This window comes from Galeopterus variegatus, unplaced genomic scaffold (assembly GCF_000696425.1).
Source record: "Galeopterus variegatus unplaced genomic scaffold, G_variegatus-3.0.2 Scaffold1810, whole genome shotgun sequence".
Lineage (NCBI taxonomy): Eukaryota > Metazoa > Chordata > Mammalia > Dermoptera > Cynocephalidae > Galeopterus > Galeopterus variegatus.
The window spans coordinates 189063-208732 of record NW_007727921.1 but is presented as its reverse complement, the minus strand read 5'-3'; the positions used below and the strand labels follow the sequence as shown (position 1 = coordinate 208732).

Sequence of the window (19670 nt, the reverse complement as noted above, 5' to 3'; positions counted from 1 at the left end):
CGGCCGCAGATTAGAGCCGCGCGGCCCGGGGTCGGGGAGCAGCGGGGCCGCGAGCTTCGCGCCCCTCCCCCGGCCCGGCCGCGGGTCCCCTCCCCCCCCGCCCCACCCCGGCCGGTCTCTAGGGTTGGTCCAGGGTTCCTGCCCCAGGGTCATCAATACACATAATCAAAGACTCTGTGACAACGTCCGCCGCTCTAGCGTCCGGTCCCAGGGAAAAAGCAGGCCAGAGTTTGAGACCGTGACCCGCGGAGATCGGCCCTTTCGGTGCGTGGGTGTGTGTCAGAGCGTCCTAGTCAACACCAGCGTTCACAGCCTCCCGGGAGCATCAAAACCCAGGCATCGTCAGAACGACGAACGCAGTTTTATTAGTAAAGATGCTCATCTTCTGTGCATAGTCCTGGTTCCCGAAAGAAGGTGCAGTCTGGAGGTCCTCCTCCTCCTGATAATGATAAAAATGATGGTTGTAATAATAACAGTACGGCTACAGCACTAAGACCCCACTTGTCCCCGGGAGCACCCCTAACATGGAGAAGACAGGAAAAAAGGAGAAAGAGAATATTTAAAAACAAAACAAAACAAAGCAAAAAAAAAAAAAAAAAAAACCCCAAAGAGATGCCGCAGTTCTGTCTGGGGCCAAGACTGGAGATAGTTCTGGTTGTGGATCCTGAAATGCTGATAAAGTTGGAGAAAGGGAACCTCCAGGGCAACCAGCCCTATCTTTTGATTGGGGGGGGGTGCTTCCTCCCCACATCTCACTATCCTTAAAGGCCAGACCACCCCCACCCCCACCACCGATATCCTCTTTTTTAAATTGACTCCACTTTGCCTGTTCTCCAAATAAAGTGCCAGGATGTGAAGTCTGTTCACCCGCTCCAAAAAAGCTGCACAGTGAGCTGGTGGTTTTTATTCGAGTTTTGCAAATGTTTGGTCTTTCCCCCTGCATCCCTTAGCGATTTGGGGGAGATTAATTTGTTTGTTTGTTTGTTCCCTCCCCCCACCCCCCACCCTGTTGCTGCTCTAGGCTCCTCATTCCAGACTTGCTCAACTCCCATTGGGGGTGGGAAGTGCCCTATACAGGGAGTTAATTTATTAAGCAAACTTTATTAAGAATTCTGATTTACTGCCTTGTGTGCCTTTGGTAGATTCCTGGAATATTACCCTTGCTTTTTTGGTTGGAAATTGTCATTTTTGAAATGTTTCTTTTTAATGAAATCATTGGCCCCTTTTCAAAATAAGAGAAAAAATTGACTATTTTTTGAGAGCCTATATAATGAGGCTAATTTGGGGGGTGTTGGGGAGCAGGGTGTTTTATCTGGGAACAAAGGGAGTTTTGATTTTCTTTCACTCTCATTTTCTTTATTATTTTTAGATTATTTTGAATTCCATGCACAAATACCAGCCCAGATTACACATCGTGAAAGCAGATGAAAATAATGGATTTGGCTCAAAAAATACAGCCTTCTGCACCCACGTCTTTCCTGAGACTGCATTTATTGCAGTAACATCCTACCAGAATCACAAGGTAAGCCCAACACCCAGGAACCAGGGTCTGGGGCTGCCTGCTCATTTGCATGAATTTTCAGGGGTTTCCCACTAGAACTTAATGCTTTTATTTCTCCACATAGCGGGCACCAACCTCTACCCCAGGGTTTTAGGGCAGAGACAGAGCTGCAGAGCTGTTGCCTAATGACTGCAGCTGTTTGTACTATATTCACAGGCTTGGCACAACTCTCTCTCTCACACACGTGCACACACACCAGTTAGAAACAAACTTGTCAAACCATAAATGGCCACACACTCAAATGCCACAAGAAGGCATTCCACTGAACTCATGAATGCTTATTGGGAAGAAAGGTCACTTTATTTCATGGCCCCATATTTTCACGTGGGGGCCAGGTGCCACCCTTTATCCAGCCACCTTTCCTGTTGGGCTCAGTCTCCTCCTCTCCTTCACTCTGCCTTTTAGATGTGTCTCCCTGTCAGTGGGGCAGGTGGCAAAGCTGCCGGAAGCCTTGACATTGGATTTTCCCTATGCTTCCCTAATTGTTTCAGCAGTTACTGACCCCACACAGCACACACCTTGTTAAGACAAAAACAGAGCAATCTGTGCCACCAGCAGCCTAGAACACCACTCTCAGGACTTGGACAAGAGCCTGCAGAGCCACAGCTTGGTGAGGAGAGGCATACACTGCAGTAAATGCATTGTTTGGGAGAAGGTGGTTAGTTTGGTATAGAGTTGGGATAGTGCAGATGGGTAGTGTAAACGTCAGACCCCATGCTGTTCAAAATCCAGGCCCTGATTGCAGCATTTCAAAGCTTGACAATGACACTGGAGCAGGGCATCCGTAACCATAGGTTGGGGGAGTATCTTTTATTTTTTTTAGGAGAAAGGGCTTGTCTTACTTGTCATGGCTCACCTCTGTTCTTTAGATACCTGTGTGCATGTACATTCATCTTATTGTGGGACGTGGGGGTGGGGGATTTAATGTATCCTCAGCCTTGTTGTGGAAAGATCTGGAATCTGGAAGGGCAAAATATAGGGATGAGAGAGGGGCCCCTGACCTTGTGGGGTTGTAGATTGTTAGGAGTATTAAGCAGCTATTTGGGGGTTAGATGGCTGTGGGAAAGCAAAGTAGGTGGGGTCCACATGGGATCAGGCAGCACAGGTGGAGTGGGCAACTTATCTACATGGGTGTGGGGATGTGGTTCCCCATCCCCATAACTTCTGTCCCCACCAGCAAGATAAGGGTGGGGAAAAGTTGTAGGGGCTGTGGAGGTCAAACCCCCAGTCACCCTATGAAGGTCATTCAAGTACAGGCTGAGTGACAGATAATGCCCCCACTGAGGCCAGAGCCACTGCAGAATGCTGTGAGTAATTCCCAAATTTGGGTTGTCAGTGACCAGGCCAAGCCATGATGGATGGTCCCTTCCAGCCCCCGTGGTCTGTCTGGGAACCCAGATCCCAGGACAGCTTCTTTCCCTGCAGAAGAAAACTTACTCCCCCCCAAACACAGTTACTTTTTAAAGGGGCATGAGGATTTTTCTGAACTCCCTCCACTTAAAGATCTAGCAAGAGTAAAACAGTAAGGGTCAAATGTCCTGAAAGATGCAAAACTGTTTCAGAACAGTTTAAGTCTGACTTCTAGAAATCTATTTTCTCGATGGCTACTGCAATCCTGTGTTTAACTTTGTGGTGATGTTCACAGGAAAAAAAAATGGAAAAAAGATCAATAAAGAAAGTCAATTTCACATATAGATATGCTTAGAGGCTCCTAGACCTAACAAAGGGTCCAAAAATATGTCAGATCTTCTTCCCCCCAAGAATGCCCAAGTTTATACAGGAAGAACAAGAACGGGTAGAAATACAAAAGTAATCCGCCCCCCTCCCCCCAAAACATGGTGCTCATCTCCTTTGGGGAAAATTCCTAAGTTCTTTGTGGTTATGCTCTAAGGACCCCACAGATGTGGGAGGTCTGTGGGAGCATGCTCTCCCTCCTCTCTCTTTGTTTATAGCACCGTTGAAGCACAGTTGTCTTCCAATGAATTGCAATATTTGGAGCATACAATTTGATAAGTTTGGTGTACGTATAATCCTGTGAAACTATTACAGCAACCACTTGTGAATATACTCAACAGCCCCCAAATTTCTACTTAAAGAAATTTCTATTTAAAGAAATTTTTCCCCAATGTATATATTTAATGATCTGTGTGCATGAATAAGTGCCTGCCCCATGGATGTGTACACGTGAGTTTTGAGAACAATCTAGGGGGTTGTGTGTCTAAATGCTCCCAGGTTTAAAAATGTGTGTCTCCAAATATGCATTTGGATATGTGTGTATTTGATGACCACACAAAAGTTTCACACAAGGAATTGCTTTTTTCCTTACTGGTTGTGTCAGAGATCCCAGTTGAATTATACATAAAGGTTTAGCCAGACAGACAGATTCCTAGACATCCAGAAGAGGGATTTCATGGGAGACAACTATCACTGTCTCCCTCTTCTTACTTGCAGAGTACCAAAGGCCCTTTTTTTTTTTTTTTTTTTTTTCCATGTCATGAGCGAGTCCAAAGCAGTATACTTTTCTAGTCAAGTTCAGGGCCCCTGCAAACATTTCCCGCATGGATATATGATGTGTGATTTAAATAAGTGGAGCAGGATTGTATATGATTTGTGGGTTCAGTCAGTTTCTTTATTGTCCCACCTGGACTAGGTGTTGAGACTTCTGACTTCATGGGTAGAAGCCAGCTGAACTCTTACTCACCATCGTGTGGGATTAAGGTGTGGACTTTGGATAAATGACTTAACTCAGTTTCCCCAACTGTAAAATGGGAATAGTAAGAGAAACTACCTCATAAAGTCATTGTGAGGATTAAATGAGATAACCCATGGAAAGTAGGTAGCACAGGTCTGGCACAGAGTTAGCACAGAGTGTTGGTAATGATTGATCAGACCATTGATTGACTACTTAACTGATCAGTTTATTAACAGGGCAACTTCCCCCAAAATGCAAATTCTGGGAAACTCTTTGCCAACTCTGTGTTATTCCCTTGTTATTTTAGAATCTGAAAGACTGAGATTTTAAATAAGTTCTTATTCCTGTGGTTGAAAAACAACTACAAATGTTAGACTTTGTGGTTTAGTTGGTTCATTCCCTGATCATGTCGTCAACTCAAGGATTATTTACCTAGCATTTTGCTTTGGATAAATACATGAGTGGGGAAAGAAAAAGCAACCCATGTGATTAAATTGCCAGGACAGTTTGGGAAAATCTGAGCCACGAATTTTCTGATCTAAGGGCTCAGCTCCTTCAGAGTGGGCTTTCTCCCCTTGGAGACAGATACCAGGTGGAGGTAGGTACATGGCAGAGTTCATTTCTTGGGCTGTACTCACATACCCGTTTACCACAGGGCTCCTAATGCCGAGACATATTTCCTCAGCCCAGCTGTGATCCCAAGTTGGATTTGGGAGTTATTTCCCCAGATGGTTGACAGCTTGAAAAAGATATTTAAAAACTCGAATCTTCCCAGCAACGTTCATTCTGTGAAACACGTTTTTGTAAGGTTTTCATTGCAGTTGTCAGCAGCTCCTGAGCAATCCCTAGAAATATTTAGGTGTTAAAAAGGTCACATGGGCATTTCATTTCCCTGCTCTTGCAACAATGGCTGTGTATACAAGCATTTCTATTCCTCGATATTAACTTAGTTTGCCATTAAAAGGCATTTTCCTCCTGCTTAAATCATTGTGTAAGGAGCCTATATTTATGAGGTATGAGCTCTCTGGTTGGGACCAGGAAATGAACCCTTAATAGAGAGACATAATTAAGATTTTTGGCCCTCATGAGGTGTTTTTTTTTTTTTTTTCTTTTTTCAAAAGCAAGAATTCACAACAATTATTCTCATTAATTTTTTACAACCTCTGTCTCACTGGTTAAAGCTAGTATTTATACTTGTTTTCCCTCACCCCCAGTTCTCCCCCTGGATATCTGGTTTTATGCTGATTTTGGAGGGAGGACGTTTGTATGGTGCATAGAAGTTAGTTTCAGTGGAGCCTTTTGCTAGAACTCCGACATCCAGGTGTATCAGTTTGGGTACCTATGAGCTAACACGCAGCATGTTAGGAAGGGAATTTTGTAAATGGGGTTATAGTGTAAGTGCATCTATACAAAACAAGACAGATGCTTTCACCTGCAGATAATCTTGTATGTTAACATTTCTCAAGGGTAATTCTTATGTCCTATTGGCATCTATATTCGGTCTCTGTAAGAAGACAAGTAAGATCAACATACCTAAGTGTCTATCTAGCAAATTGTGCTTATCCTGTGCAGTACTATTTTTGTGAGCTATGGTGATGAGCGCAGCCATCAGGTAGTATCTACCTGTTTGAGATGCAAGAAATGGATGTGAGCAAAAGGTTTTTGCTGATAAAACAAAACCCACCCTTTTCTTTTTTTCTTGGGGCAATTTTTGTCCTGAGTTCTTTGTGAAGCAGTGACATCATGCATGACACACATTCAGCCCTGACTCTGAATTTTCATTGTCTTCAATATTTGCAGGGACCAACTTCTGTGACTGGAGTGGGGGTGGGGCTCGTGAGGATTCCTGCCATCCCTTTTTAAATGATCTGTTTTCAACTTAACTTTATGTGAGTCCATTTCTCAAAAAAAAAAAAAAATGTTTATGGTTATTTGGGTGGGATTTTATTGTGACAAAACTTGAGTGGGAAAGAAAGCCCCATTAGGTGATGGACTTTTAGACTCTTGAAATAGAACTGGATTCAGGAGTGCACATTTTAAAGACTGTTTTCTAAAAGATTTTATGGACTTTTCTACTCATTCCAAAGTATCAAGACAAAATCTGAAAGCTGCAGGAGTGGGCGCAGTTAAAAAAAATGAGGGAGGAAGTGTGTGTACACATACACACAGACATATTTTAAAAATGGTTTAAAATAAGCTTTATTTAAAAAAAAAGAAATGACCGGTAAGGGGATCTTAACCCTTGCCTGCCATCCCGATGTAGGGATCCGAACCCGTGGCCTTGGTGTTAGCAGCACCGCACTCTCCCAAGTGAGCCATGGGCCGGCCCTATAAGCTTTATTTTTTAAACCACCTTAAGGGTTATAGCAAAGTTGAGTGGAAAGTACAGAGAGTTTCCATAAAGCCCCTCCCCCACATAGGCCCAGACTCCCCTACCATCAACTTCGCCCACCAGAGTGGTACGTTTGTTACAGTTGGTGAACCTGCATTGACACATCATTATTACCCAGAGTCCATAGTTTATATTAGGGTTCACTCTTGGTGTGCATTCTGTGAGTTTGGAGAAATGTATGACAGGTATCTACCATTATAGGATCATACAGAGTATTTTCACGCCATAAATATCCTCTGTGTTCTGCCTGTTTATCTCTCCCTTCCTCCAACCCTGGGCCACCACTGATCTTTTTATTGTCTCCATAGTCTTGCCTTTTTCTTTTTGTTGAATAGAAAGTGATTCTAATTTGTCATACAGAGAAGTGATATTTCTGTGTGAAATACATTTAAATAGAAAGTGGCTTGATTTAAATGAAAATATTAAGCAAAACAGTATACAGGTGCTCTATTGATATGAGTGATTTTGAAGGGAAAGCTTGAATGACTACAGTTGGAGTCATGCTGCCCTGGTGTCTATGAAAATTCAATTCACACATGCAACTTTTAGACAATACTTCTAGCAAACTCCATATGGATGCATTCTGTCACCTGGGTCTGCTACTGTACATTCACACTAATATAATGTGTTGATGGTTTAAATTAAAGTTCTGGGCCTGGAACCAAAATGCTCAAAAAGACCCTGTTCTATTACTAAGCTTTGTACGTTGCAGCACAGATTTCTAAGATAGAGCTCTCTCTTGCTTGTTGGGGAAGTTAAAGAGATTTCAAGCTCTGTGATAGCTTTCTTACATGTTATTATTATATGTGTTGGTGTTTATTATGCATCATTTTCCACCTGAGCTAGCAAACCCTATCTATGGAACTACAAAATGAGTAAGAAATGAGGCATGGTAGGGTTTTTGAAAGCAATAATCAAAACATGTTTTCTCCAGGAACACGTGACCAGGCCAACCCTTCCAAATGGAAATTACCCCACTGCCGGATGTGTAACAACCATGTCAACATGCACAACTTTCCAAACGGGAGGAGGGACCAAGTGTTGAGGCCTAGATTGTGTTTGAAACACAAAATGCCAAGATGAAAAAAAAAAAAAAAAAAAAAAAGAAAGAAAAAAAGAAACCCGGCTGGAATGATGCAGAGTATGACTCCAATTAATGGGCAAACCAAATCCAGGTTTTTTTCCCCCCTTTTATAAACAATCTGATTTAGGACATTTTTCAAAGCCTCCGCTCAAATGAAGTGGTGGGTCCCATTGACGTGACTGACTTAATTTGCTTCTTTTGGTTGCCAGAGGCTGCATTTTCATGACACTTATTATTAGCTCATGTCCTGAGGTGGGTTTGTAGCAATCAAGTGAAAACCAGCTCGCTCTCCTTCCTTGCAGATCACGCAATTAAAGATCGAGAATAATCCCTTCGCCAAAGGGTTCCGGGGCAGCGATGACATGGAGCTGCACAGAATGTCAAGAATGCAAAGGTAGGAAAGTGGATTCCCCAACTCCCTCCCCCTACCCTCCAGGTGGGCTGGAAGCAACCTACCACCTCCCTCCACCAGCCTTCCTGCCCATAGAATGCCAGACACAGAGAAATGGGGAGGATGAGCTCCCTCCAGTTCTACTTTCTGATAATCCTCACATGTGATTGAACCATCAGACAACCAAGACAGTGAACCTTCTAAGGGGGAGAAGGTACAAGGAAGTTCGATGTTCTCTATCCACCTGTGGAACAAAAGCTACAACGTTCCCCTTCCAGTGAAGCCCTTTCTCTTTTTCTTCCCATAAGTCACAGCCATTGGATTTTTTTTTTTTTTTTTTTTTTTTTTTTTGGCACCAGTTCTTGGTAAATGAAAGGGAAGTTAATGACTTGATTTCCTGGGGGTGAAATACAGACAAACTTGACACCATGTGGTGTCCAGGGCACTGGGGGATTGAAAGCTGGTGCTAAAAATTGCTCGGTATTTTTACATATCCTGTGGTCATAGTTGCTGATATGATGAATAGAAGGGGCTGTAGCAAATGTACATAGTGGGAATTCGGTCTGATTTGAAAGGATTGTACAAGCATTGCCAATTTTGTCAAACATTCTCTCTACTTCTTGATGTGCTTCCAAAATAACTTACCATATGGCAAGATAATTAGAAATACATCTTGATTCCTTTGACCAAGAAGTCCCCCCTCCGCCTTTTGGTGGGTTTAGTGTTTCAAAATAAAATGAGGTCATTTAGGAGGTTTTTCTTTATCCTTCCTGGAAGACACGAAAAGGGAGAGTCAGGCAAATAGACACACTCATTCAAGGAAAGGCGGGAGACCTAAGAAAGAGAAAAGGAGAAAGGATGAAGCTTTGTAGTTTTAACATTGGGTTTAGAAATATATGCCATGGAAATTGTTTTTAGATAGCAAGCTCACCGGATCTAATTTTGCATGCTTTTAAAAAATAAATATGACATTATCTTCGGGTGCGCACACATACACCACACTCCTGCACACTCCTGTGTTCATACTTGATTTCCTTCATGATTGTAGATTCATGGATGCTTTGGGGGGCTAAAATAGCCAAGTTCTTAAATTATTATTTAAAATGTTTAGGGGGATTTTAGTCATTTATATTTTGAAACTGGAGTTTGGTTTGGTCATATGATCAGTGGAAAAGTTAACAAAAATCTCATCTTAGCTGAGAGGGGTCCAATTATTTGTGGGCCTAGGCTCAGAGTATCATGCTTTTGTCCCTACAGGGTTCACACTTTCATTCCATACTGACAGTTATTTGTCATTAAGGCAGCTTAGCCATTGCCAAACAAAGTCATGTCCCAGTCCTACAGGTAACTGTCCAGGCTGTGCAGGTAGGGGCTGAAGGTTCAAGCCTGCTACAGAAGGGTGTTATCACCTCTCACTTCTCCCATCCTTTGCACAAGGTCAACAGCAGGGGGGATAAATAATCCAAGGTTTCTCGAATCACCTCCTCAACCTCAACTAGTCACCACGTCCTACTGATCATTAGCTTCATAACATATTTCAGAATTCACCCCTGTTTCCTGCCAGGCTACTAATCTCAGACACCACCATCCTTGCCAGTCACAGCCTCCTGATTTATTTAGGCTTATCTTCAGTCCTGTTCTCCTCCAGAACTTCTCCAGCAGCCACCACAGAGATCCTTGTAAAACACAAATCAGACATGGTCACTCTGCAGCTGAGAACACTTCAGGACCCCTGGTGCCTCCAGCATAAAGTCCAGACTCCTTCACCTGCTTGACCTTGACCTTCCCATTTGGCCTGGCCACCGCCCAGCTTTGCCCCTTTTCAGTGTCCCCCTCTTTGTCTCAATCATGCTAAAGAAGATGTGGCAAACCTGTATTCTTTCCTTTATCTTTGAACACACTTGGTCTGCCTCAAACTCTCTCCCCTTCGTCTTCCTCTAACCATCACTGGGTCTCCTTATCGATCTTCCTTCTCCCAAGAAGCTTCCCCTGGCTACAGACTGTGTGGCCAGTGTATGTCTCTTCCCATGACCACTCACAGCTTTCCTGTGTCAGGCCAGGGCCCTGCACTTTGGGAGTTGATTGGGCAGATGACAGAGATGAAAGGAGAGGCAGGTGGGGAAGTGCACATGTGCGAAAGCTCCATCGTCAGTGATCTGGGGAGTCTCTCCTAAAGCTCCAAAGAACACAGCTGTTTTAAGATTTAGGCAGGTGATTCTACTTGGGTCTGAATAGGCTGCCTTAACCATCTCCCGGTCATTGAAGATTGTCTGAGGACTTAACCAGGTCTCCTTCTTTGGTAGGAATTGCGCAGATGGGGGGAAGGAAAAGGGTAGGTGCTCTGTGATTGACGTGTTAGATCAAAATTCTCAGTCCAAGAGCCACGTGTGTCTTTGTGGGCATGCTAGGAGTTGTGTTACTAAACAGAGCTGAACTAACCACTGACCAGGTTGGGAGACATCTGACCAGACAGGGTCATCTGTCCAGTTTTCTGGAGATGTCCCTGGGGAAAGAGAGGGAGTAAAGCAGAGTAGCTCCAACAGAAGGCTTTGGAGTCGAACAAACCTGAGCTCAATCTTTGCTCTGCATTTATCAGCATGTGACTTTGGGCAAGTGATTTGACCTCACAGGATCTCAGTATCCTCATCTGTAGAATGGGCATAAATAAATATAGTCTCCACTTTCTAAGGTTCTTATACGAATTATATGAGAAAAATGCCCGTAGAGTGTTGATTCCAAGTCTGTACTCAGTAAATTTACCTGATTTACGGGGAAACTCCCTGACACTCCCAGTTTTGTCCTTGTTTGGAATTTATTTGGGGCTGTAGTCTCAACCCCCAGGTTGCAGTAAGTAGTGACAAGTGGGGAATAGGGCTCTCCAGGGTCAGCTGTGATAACAGCCAGGCAGGAACGGCAAGCTCGCTGCTAATCTTGTAATCCTGCTTCCTGTTCCCCACACACCCGGTGACAGCTGGCTTGGGCTGAAAAGCAGGAGAGATGAAATTTCCCCTAATTCCAAAAATTAGGAAAAGGGATTGAGGTGGGGTTTGGGCTAAGCATTACCTAGCAGTTATTCCACTTAAATAACTTTTGGATTTGCTTTGCAAATGTCTGGGCACTCACCCCACAATTTTTCTTTGCCCAGCTCTCTGTGTTTGGAAAATGCAGACGGTGTCTTAGTTATTTTCCAACATTCATTTATGGTTTCTAGTTTCAGAAGCAATCACTGCTTATTATAAAAGTACGAAAGCTATGGAAAAACACAAAGAAAATAAAATCATTTAAACATCCTGTCTCTAGCAGACCAATTAAAATGTGTGCCAAGGTTATTTAAAAAGGTTAATCTGTGGCTTACAAACATCTTATCCTAAAAACCAGTACTTCCTAAATTGCAGTACCCCTAGACTGGTGACAAAGGAGATGATTTTACATGGTACACAGACACAGGGACACCTCGGGCCTGTGATGTCATAGATGTCATTGCTTAGAATGAGACTAAGTTCTAAGGAAGGGAAGTAAGAAGGAGGAGAGGAAGGAAGAAAGGAATGGAGCTAATTTAAGGCTGATTAAAGCAATAGAGCTGGTTTCAAGATTTGGCAAACATTGTCATGGTAATATGCAAATGGCAGAAATTTGGGAAATCCATGTAAAAGCTCAATCTACTATGAAAGATTTGTGAGCTCCGTTGCTGTTGAAACAATCTAGGCCCTGGCTTTTCACAGAACATTCCTTTCTTTGAACTTTGCTTCAGTCTTTAAGATGTATTCAGACAGGTTCTGAACTTCCTAGGAGTCAAAGGGTCTGGGGCTGGGACCAGGGCTAGGGGAGGGTTTATAAAGAGGGTATGAGTAGGCCTCATAGAGACAATGGGATTTAACCTGTTGGGAGAAGAGTTTTCTGGGTTGTAGCAGGGGAGAAGTGGGCAGGGGTCTGGAAATCTAGGGAATTAAAGTAGGGGTCAGATTCTGAAGATGTGTGAAAGCCAGCTGGAGCAGCACTGAGACAAGGTGGCGCCGTTAAGAGAACTGCTCCCAAAAGCATGGGATTCTAGAGGCAGGAGGGACTGCAGGAGACAGCGTCTCTTTTGCAGAAAGAGAAACTGAGGCCCAGGGACTCATTTATTTATTCAGGTCTTGATCTGTTGATTTGTTTATTCAACTAACATATTTATCAAGTGCTTTCTGTATGCCAGGTACTGGGGATGCAAAGATGAATGAACACACCGAGGATCAGGGCCCACGGGTAGAAAATAGGCTCTGGAGTTGAGGTTCAGCCTACCTCATGGAGTAGCTCCAGGCTCCCCTGTTCCACTGAGGGTCTATTTCCTCATCTGATAGAAGGGGGTAACTATAGAACCTTCCTCCAGGGCCATTACAAGGATGAAATTAGGTAATATATGTGCACTGGCTGCTATTGCTGCATAACAAATGACTCCCGAACTTAACTTGGACTGGCTGAGAAGCCCTGGCCTCCAGACTATCCCATCTGCTCTCTGTGTGTTATGCTAAATCCAGGTGAGCTAAAGTGGGGCTTTGGAGTTCCTCAGCTCCCAAGACCACTTCCTTCCCAGTGCATCTGCAACCTACTAATGGGGCAGGGAAGTACAGGCAAGCTCAGTCCTTCCACGAAGAGCTCTGTGGCCATCAGAATCCCCAAGACTCACACGGTTGCAATTGGCTAGCCCCCTTTAATGCCCCATAAACACTGCTATTGGTGGAAAGACCAGGTGTAGCTCATTGCCACTGTGTGCAAGGTGAAGCAAGAAACACCAAAGAGGATTTTTGTTCATGATTTGTGGGTCAGGAGTTTGGGAAGGACTTGACTGGGCAGTTCTTGCTGGCAGTCAGGTGCTGGCTGGGCTGCAGGTATCTGAAATAAGGACTGGCTAGATGTCCAGCATGGCACGCTCATATGCTCCACAGTCGATGCTGGCTTTTGGCTAGGACCTCAGCAGGCTGTCCACTGGAGCATCCACACATGGCCTTTCCAGCATGGCAGACTCAGGGCACTTGGGCTGTTCATGGTGGCGGAAGCTGCCTGGCCTTTGCCAACCTTGCCTTGGAAGTCACACAGTGTCACTTCCACTGTGTCCTGCTGGTTGAACGTGACTCACTAAGGTGGGCCCAGATTCAAGGAGGAGGGTCAAGGATCCCTCCTCTACCTAGAAAGAATGTCAAAGAATGTACTGAAGTGTTTTAAAGCTGCCCCAGCACACATGGAAGCACAGAGCACAGCGACTGGCCCAGAGTGGTGCTTGATCGCTGTTAGGTGTCAAGGCATGGTCCATGTCCTGGTGAAGCCAGACGCCAGGTGGACATACCCAGGGTCACACAGCTAGTTAAGATGCAAAGCCCTGGCTGTGAGCTTGGTTTCTTCAGAATGGAGAGAATCCCCTTTACACCAGGCTGTCTCCCATCTTCTTGTAACAACAAACCAACCCTAGAAATGAACACACAGAAGCAAAGTACTTTCCCATGCTATTTCTTGCTTCATCTTGCACAGAATGGCCATGAGCAACGACTGGTCTTTCTGCCATAAGCAGTGTTTATGGGGCACTACCTGGGGCTCGCAGACTGTGGCTGTATCACACTTAGGGGACTTCTACGGCCTCAGAGCTCTTCATGGAAGGGATGAAGGAGCCTGTATTTCCTTGATCTTTTAGTGGGTTGCCAATTCATCAGGGGGGAGTGTTGTCTGCAGCAGGGGTATCCTGAGGCTCCACTTTGGCTCTGGAGTTTGACCCATCCATCCAGAGAGTTGAGAGAAAGTTTGCAGCCCAGGGCATCGCAGCTAGACTGAAGCCTACCCATTACTCAGTCCCGGTCCCTGAACATTGGAGGAAATTGACCGTTCTCACCCACCTCTGTGGGTGCCTCTACCTTGTTTCTGTAGGGTGGGGTCTCTTAATCTGGATCTGAGATTCTTTCTGAAAATCCAATTAAAGCAAGAGACTCTCTGAAAAACTCACAATATATAAATAGAAAAAAAATTCAAGCAATTTTAAGGGATTCATGGGTTCCGGGACCCCTAAAAGGTTAAAATCCTTTGCATTTGAGCATTCTTTCCTATATTCCTTCCTTCCTGATTTTAAATTAATTTTCAGCTTCTAACCTCAAATGACCATTTTTTTAAAACCAAAGGCTTAAGCGCTCTTGTGTTCTCATGCTTGTGGTTAAAGGTAATCTGAATGCCCAGTTAATGAGAAGTGATTTCCCAGACAACGTTCTGGAGATGACATGAACTCCCCACTTACTGCTGTAATTTGGTCTGGCCACGTGGCTTCCTCCAGGGAAGGGTGCATTTATATAAAACAAGAGAAGGGTTGTGTTTGAGAAGCCGAGCCAGCATAAGTGAAGTTGTAAAACTGAGGTTTTTCTGACGGCATCCCATCTTGGATCTTGGTGTCTCTCAAGGGCAAGCACACTCAGAACAGCCCTCCACCTTCCTGCGCAGCTGCAATTTTGTTCCCACTCCTTCCCCCTACCTGGCCTCAGCCTACCTGCTCTTCAAGGACAGAGCTGGGAACAACTCACTCACTCATCCAAATTTTTTTCTCATCTTCATTGAGGTACAATTGACAAAAATTGTATATATTTAAGGTGTACAACTTAATGTTTTGATATATGCACACAATGAGAAATGATCACGACAGTCGAGCTAATGAATATGTCCTTTACCTTACACAGTTCCCATCTGTGTGTGTGTGTGTGTGTGTGTGTGTGTGTGTGTGTGTGTGTGTGTGGTGAGAACACTTAAGATCTTCCCTCTTAGCAAAGTTCAAATATACAATACAGTGTTGCTAACTATAATCACATTGCTATACAGATCTCTAGAGCTTATTCATCTTGCTTAACTGAGATTTTGCTCCCCTTGACCAACTTCTCCCCTTTGTTTCCTCCCTCCAGCCCCTGGCAACCACCACTCTACACTTAGTGCCATGACTGTTTTAGATTCCACGTATAGGTGAGGTCATGCAGTGTGTAGCTTTCTGTGACTGGCTTGTTTCCCCTCGCAGTCATGTCCTCCAGGTTCAATCATGTTGTCTCAAATGAGATTTCCTTCTTTTTTAAGGCTGAATGGTATTCTATTGCATATATATCCCACATTTTCTTTATCCATTCATTCATTGATAGACATTTAGGTTGTTTCCATTTCTTGGCTATTATGAATAATGCTGCAGTGAACATGGGGGTGCAGATATCTCTTTAACATACTGATTTAGAGTCCTTTTGATATATAGCCAGAGGAGAGATTGCTGGATCATATGGTAGTTCTATTTTTCATTTTTTGAGGAACTTCTGTACTGTTTGCCATAGTGGCTACCAAGCTACGTTCCCACCAGCAGTGTACAAGGCTTCTTTTTCTCCACATCCTTGCTAACACTTGTTATCTTTTTTTTTTTTGATAATATCCATTTTAATAAATGTGGGGTGATATCTCATTGTGGATTTAATTTGCATTTCCTAGATGTGTAATGAAGCTGAGCATTTTTTCATACATTTGTGGACCATTTGTATGTATTCTTTTGAGAAATGTCTATTCAGGTTCTTTGCCCATTTTTTAATAGGATTTTTTGTCTTGTTATTGAGTTGTATGCTTTTCACTCTCCCACATTTAAGCATGGTTTCTCAGACTGTTGGCATACATCACAATTACCTGAAGGAGCTTGTTAAAAAAGCAGCTTTCTGGGTCTCACTTTTAAAGGTTCTGAGTCAGTGGCTCTATGGATAGGTCAAAAACTGACCTTTTACAAATTCACTCAGGTGACTCTGATGCAGAAGTCCCCTGGTCACGTTTGGGTAAAAGCACATGCAGGTGAATATGTGACCTTATTTTCTGGAAATACAGCCCATATGTGGACTGTTTTATAGAAAAGACGGCCCTTTTCTCTACTTAGTGCTCAACTTTGGCTGAACACTAGAATTACCCGTAGTATGTCGCCCCCAATGTTTCACATGAAAAATTTAAGACATAAAAAACATGGGAAAATTGTACAGTGAACATCCATGTACCCACTGCTTAGGTTTTATGATTAACATTTCACTATATATCTGCTCTATCACATATCCATCTACCCATCTGTTCATCCATCCTTCTTATTTTTATTGGTGCATTTCAAATTAAGTTGCAGACATGAGTACCTTTCACCCCTAAACACTTCAGCATGCACATCATTAACTAGGATTCCATTTTTGTTCACAATTTATTTTAGACTAAATTTACATAAACATGAACACACACAAAAATTAAGTGCACCTGACACTTTACGACAAACGCACGTACCTGTGAAACCCAAGACATTATCAAAATATAGAACGTTCCCGTCATCACAGAAAATGCCCTTATTCTACTTCCTAGTCACTTTCTGCCTCCTCTTCACCAGAGGCAATGTTCTGATTTTTTTTTCACTATAGGTTAGTTTCATCTGTTATAGAATTTTAAATAAATGGGATCATACAATGTGTACACTTGTGGAAGGCTCCTTTTATCTAGGGAGCTTTTAAAATGCTTAACGTCCAGGCTGTGCTCTAAAATAATGACTTCAGTTTCTTTGGGGGTGGGCTTAGGCATCAGTATTTTTTTCAAAAATTTTCCAAGTGATTATGTACAGCCAAGTTTGAAACCCACCCTCCTAGACAGATTTATATATCTTTGCCCATCCCTACCCTAAGCTTTGTTTCCCAGCTACCCCACCCCAGTAATTAATATCTTTACTTTAAAAACTTATTTTCCTAGAGACCATTCTCCTGCAGGTTTTTTTTTTTTTTTTTGGAGGGGGTGGGAAGCGGTGGCAGGTCTGGGGGTATGGGGCAGGAGGAAGACATTTGTATTAGTACACAGAACATTTAGCATTCCTTCAGAAGTAGTTGCTTTGGGAGACTTTGCCAAGGTTCTCATCTGAACCAAAGGTCACCAGAAGGTCCTTGACTTACTTCTGTATGGCCAAGGGACCCCCGCATGATTTCCCCTAGGACAAAATAGGCCTTAAGACAATCCTGTTCAGTACAGGAAGCAGTTTGAGGAAGGTCACTTAGTTCAGACCCTTCCAGCTTCCAGAACGCTCCCTCACTTCAAAATCACTAAACAAACAAAAAATCCAAAACAATAACAGCTAAAACTCAGACATAAACTGGTTAAAATTCTTAGTTTTCTAAGTCTGAACTAAAATATTGAGTTGTTCAATTCAGTATTAAATACCTGGTGAGACTATTTGAGAATCTATTACCATGAACTCATCAAAAGTTTAGTTCAAATTGACCTTTTATGTCTGTAGTTTCACATCCAGCTTTTGCCTTGGGGGCTGGAAACTATCTTGGAAATACAGCCATCTGGTTGTATAAAGCGTGCTAGTGATAACAGAGTTGGATATTGGCTACACTCAGACAATGTCAAAGTCTACTGGTCAATCCTGTCCACAAATAGAGACACTGAGACAAAGAGAAATGCCATGAATTGTCCACACAGTTGGTCCAGGACTTTTTCATGAACCACCTTTGTAGTGTGGGCCAAAACTTTGTTTTTTTTGAATCACAGACCCCTTGTAAGTAGCTGATGCAAGTGTGAACTTCTCCCTAGAAAAATTGACAAGCTCTAAATCTTTGACATTTTGGGGGTTCATAGACCATTTGAAGCCCTGGCAGGGTACCTCTGTTCCAAAATATAATAAGGTGTGATTTACAGGCTGGTGTTTATCAAGCAATGTGTCCCCGATATATGCTAAGCCTTTCCATGCGTTGTATCATTTTATAACCCCAAGAGGTGGCTGCTCTGATTATCCCATTTATAGACAGGACACTGAGGCTGAAAGAAAGGATGAACCTCACCAGCACCACAGTGGCTAAGTTTGTGGCTGGGCACTAAAGTAAGGAATGCAGCCCCACTTCAGAGTATTATATTATTAGAGTTTTACAAGGGGGACCAAAGACCTCAAACCAGTTGTTATAAGCAGTGGGTGCTCAAGGTCAGAGAGAAAGGGGTCCTTGAGTTTCTCAGCACCCCTCAAATCATACATCCCTGGTTGGATCGACACTGGGAAATTTTTATAATCTCTTTGCGCCCCTTGTTCTCACCTGCAAGATGGTACCAGGCCCTTGTCCAGCTTGCTGGCGTGGTGTGAACTGAGTACAGCCCTCTGTGTTATTTGTCCTGGGCTAATTCCCACCTGGGGTGTGTCCTCCCTCGTCTGTGCTGTGTCCACGCATAACTTCCCCAAGTGTATTAGAAAGTTAATAAATTGGGAAAGCTCTCAAGGGGTTGTATGGCCACTTTTAAAATTTTAATCGCAGATTAAAGTGCTCATGAGAAGAGGAATTTGCTCCCCAAGAACAGGGATTTTACAGTCCCTTGCCTTGCCCCAGTGCACTGCTTTAGTTGTTTGAAAAAGGCTGCCAGAAATTGGGTAAGCATCACCGAGGGAAAACAAAACAAAACAAAAACCCCAGCACACCAGCACCCCTGCCACCTGCTCCTGTGAAAAGGCCAATTCAGTCGGCTATAGTGGAAAACGTTCTCAGGGGTGTTCGTTAGCCTGCTGAGGATGCAGTTTGGCCATGGATTTCAATATTCCCTTGTAATGTTTTACAACCCAGACCTGGTGACAATGGCGTCATTCATTGCACTCGCTCACGTGGAACAGAATGTGAGAGGGGCCCAGCCAGGGAGGAGCTGGTCTGCAGGCTCCGACACCCAGGGTGAGCCAGGACCCCAGGGTACTCAGGACCCCGACTTGTGTCTGATGAGCCCCGACTCTGACTGGAGCTTGATACATGGGATATGGGTGTAGCTGGTTGATACAGCAGAGAGCAGCAGGATTTGGTAAACAGAAGATTCCGCAAATAGAATTGACCAGCAGATTTTGACGTTGTCTGAGTATAGCCGATATCCAACTCTGTTATCACCAGCATGCTTTTTATATAACCGGATGGTTGTATTTGCCAAGCAGTTGGTGTGCAGGCAACAATTCCCTATTGCTGAGTATAAGTTAGTAGGCAAGAGCTTTGGAATAGGACTAACCCTGGGTGAAGCACAACTTTATCTCTTCTTAGCTGTGTTATCTGGAACAAGTTGCTTGACCTCTCTGAGCCTGAATTTTCTTATCTCTAAAATAAATATAATCTGTACCCATGAAATGAAGTTCTTGTCAAGATCAATGAGGGAAAGCATATACAGTAGTCTCCCCTGATGGGGGATATTTTCCAAGATCCCCAGGAGATGCCTGAAACCATGGATAATACCAAACCCTATATATGCTATGTTTTTCTTCTGTGATAAACTAGACAGCTACTAAGTGACTAACGGGCAGGTAGTGCACACAGCAGGAATATAGTGGACAGGGATGATTTATGTTCCCTGCAAGATTTCATTGCTCTACTCAGAATGCTGCACAATTTAAAACTTATGAATTTTTTTATTTCTGGAATTTTCCATTTACTATTTCAGACCATGGTTGACTGGGAGGGTAACTCAAACCACGGAAACTGAAACTGCAGATAAGGGGGGGACTACTGTTTAGTCAACCAATACAGGGGCTGAACATTAGGAGGCACTTAC

General features: G+C 43.5%; 1 protein-coding gene across 3 annotated transcripts in view; it reads left to right on the top strand.

Annotated features, from left to right (window-relative positions):
• The window catches only part of TBX5 (T-box 5), a 49034-nt gene that overhangs the window by 13515 nt on the left and 15849 nt on the right, over positions 1-19670 (top strand). For all 3 annotated transcript variants that reach the window (XM_008579106.1, XM_008579105.1, XM_008579104.1), the window contains 2 exons: positions 1370-1522; positions 8032-8123. In XM_008579106.1, coding sequence (XP_008577328.1) covers positions 1370-1522; positions 8032-8123 — 245 coding nt within the window. The remainder of the gene's footprint in view (positions 1-1369; positions 1523-8031; positions 8124-19670) is intronic.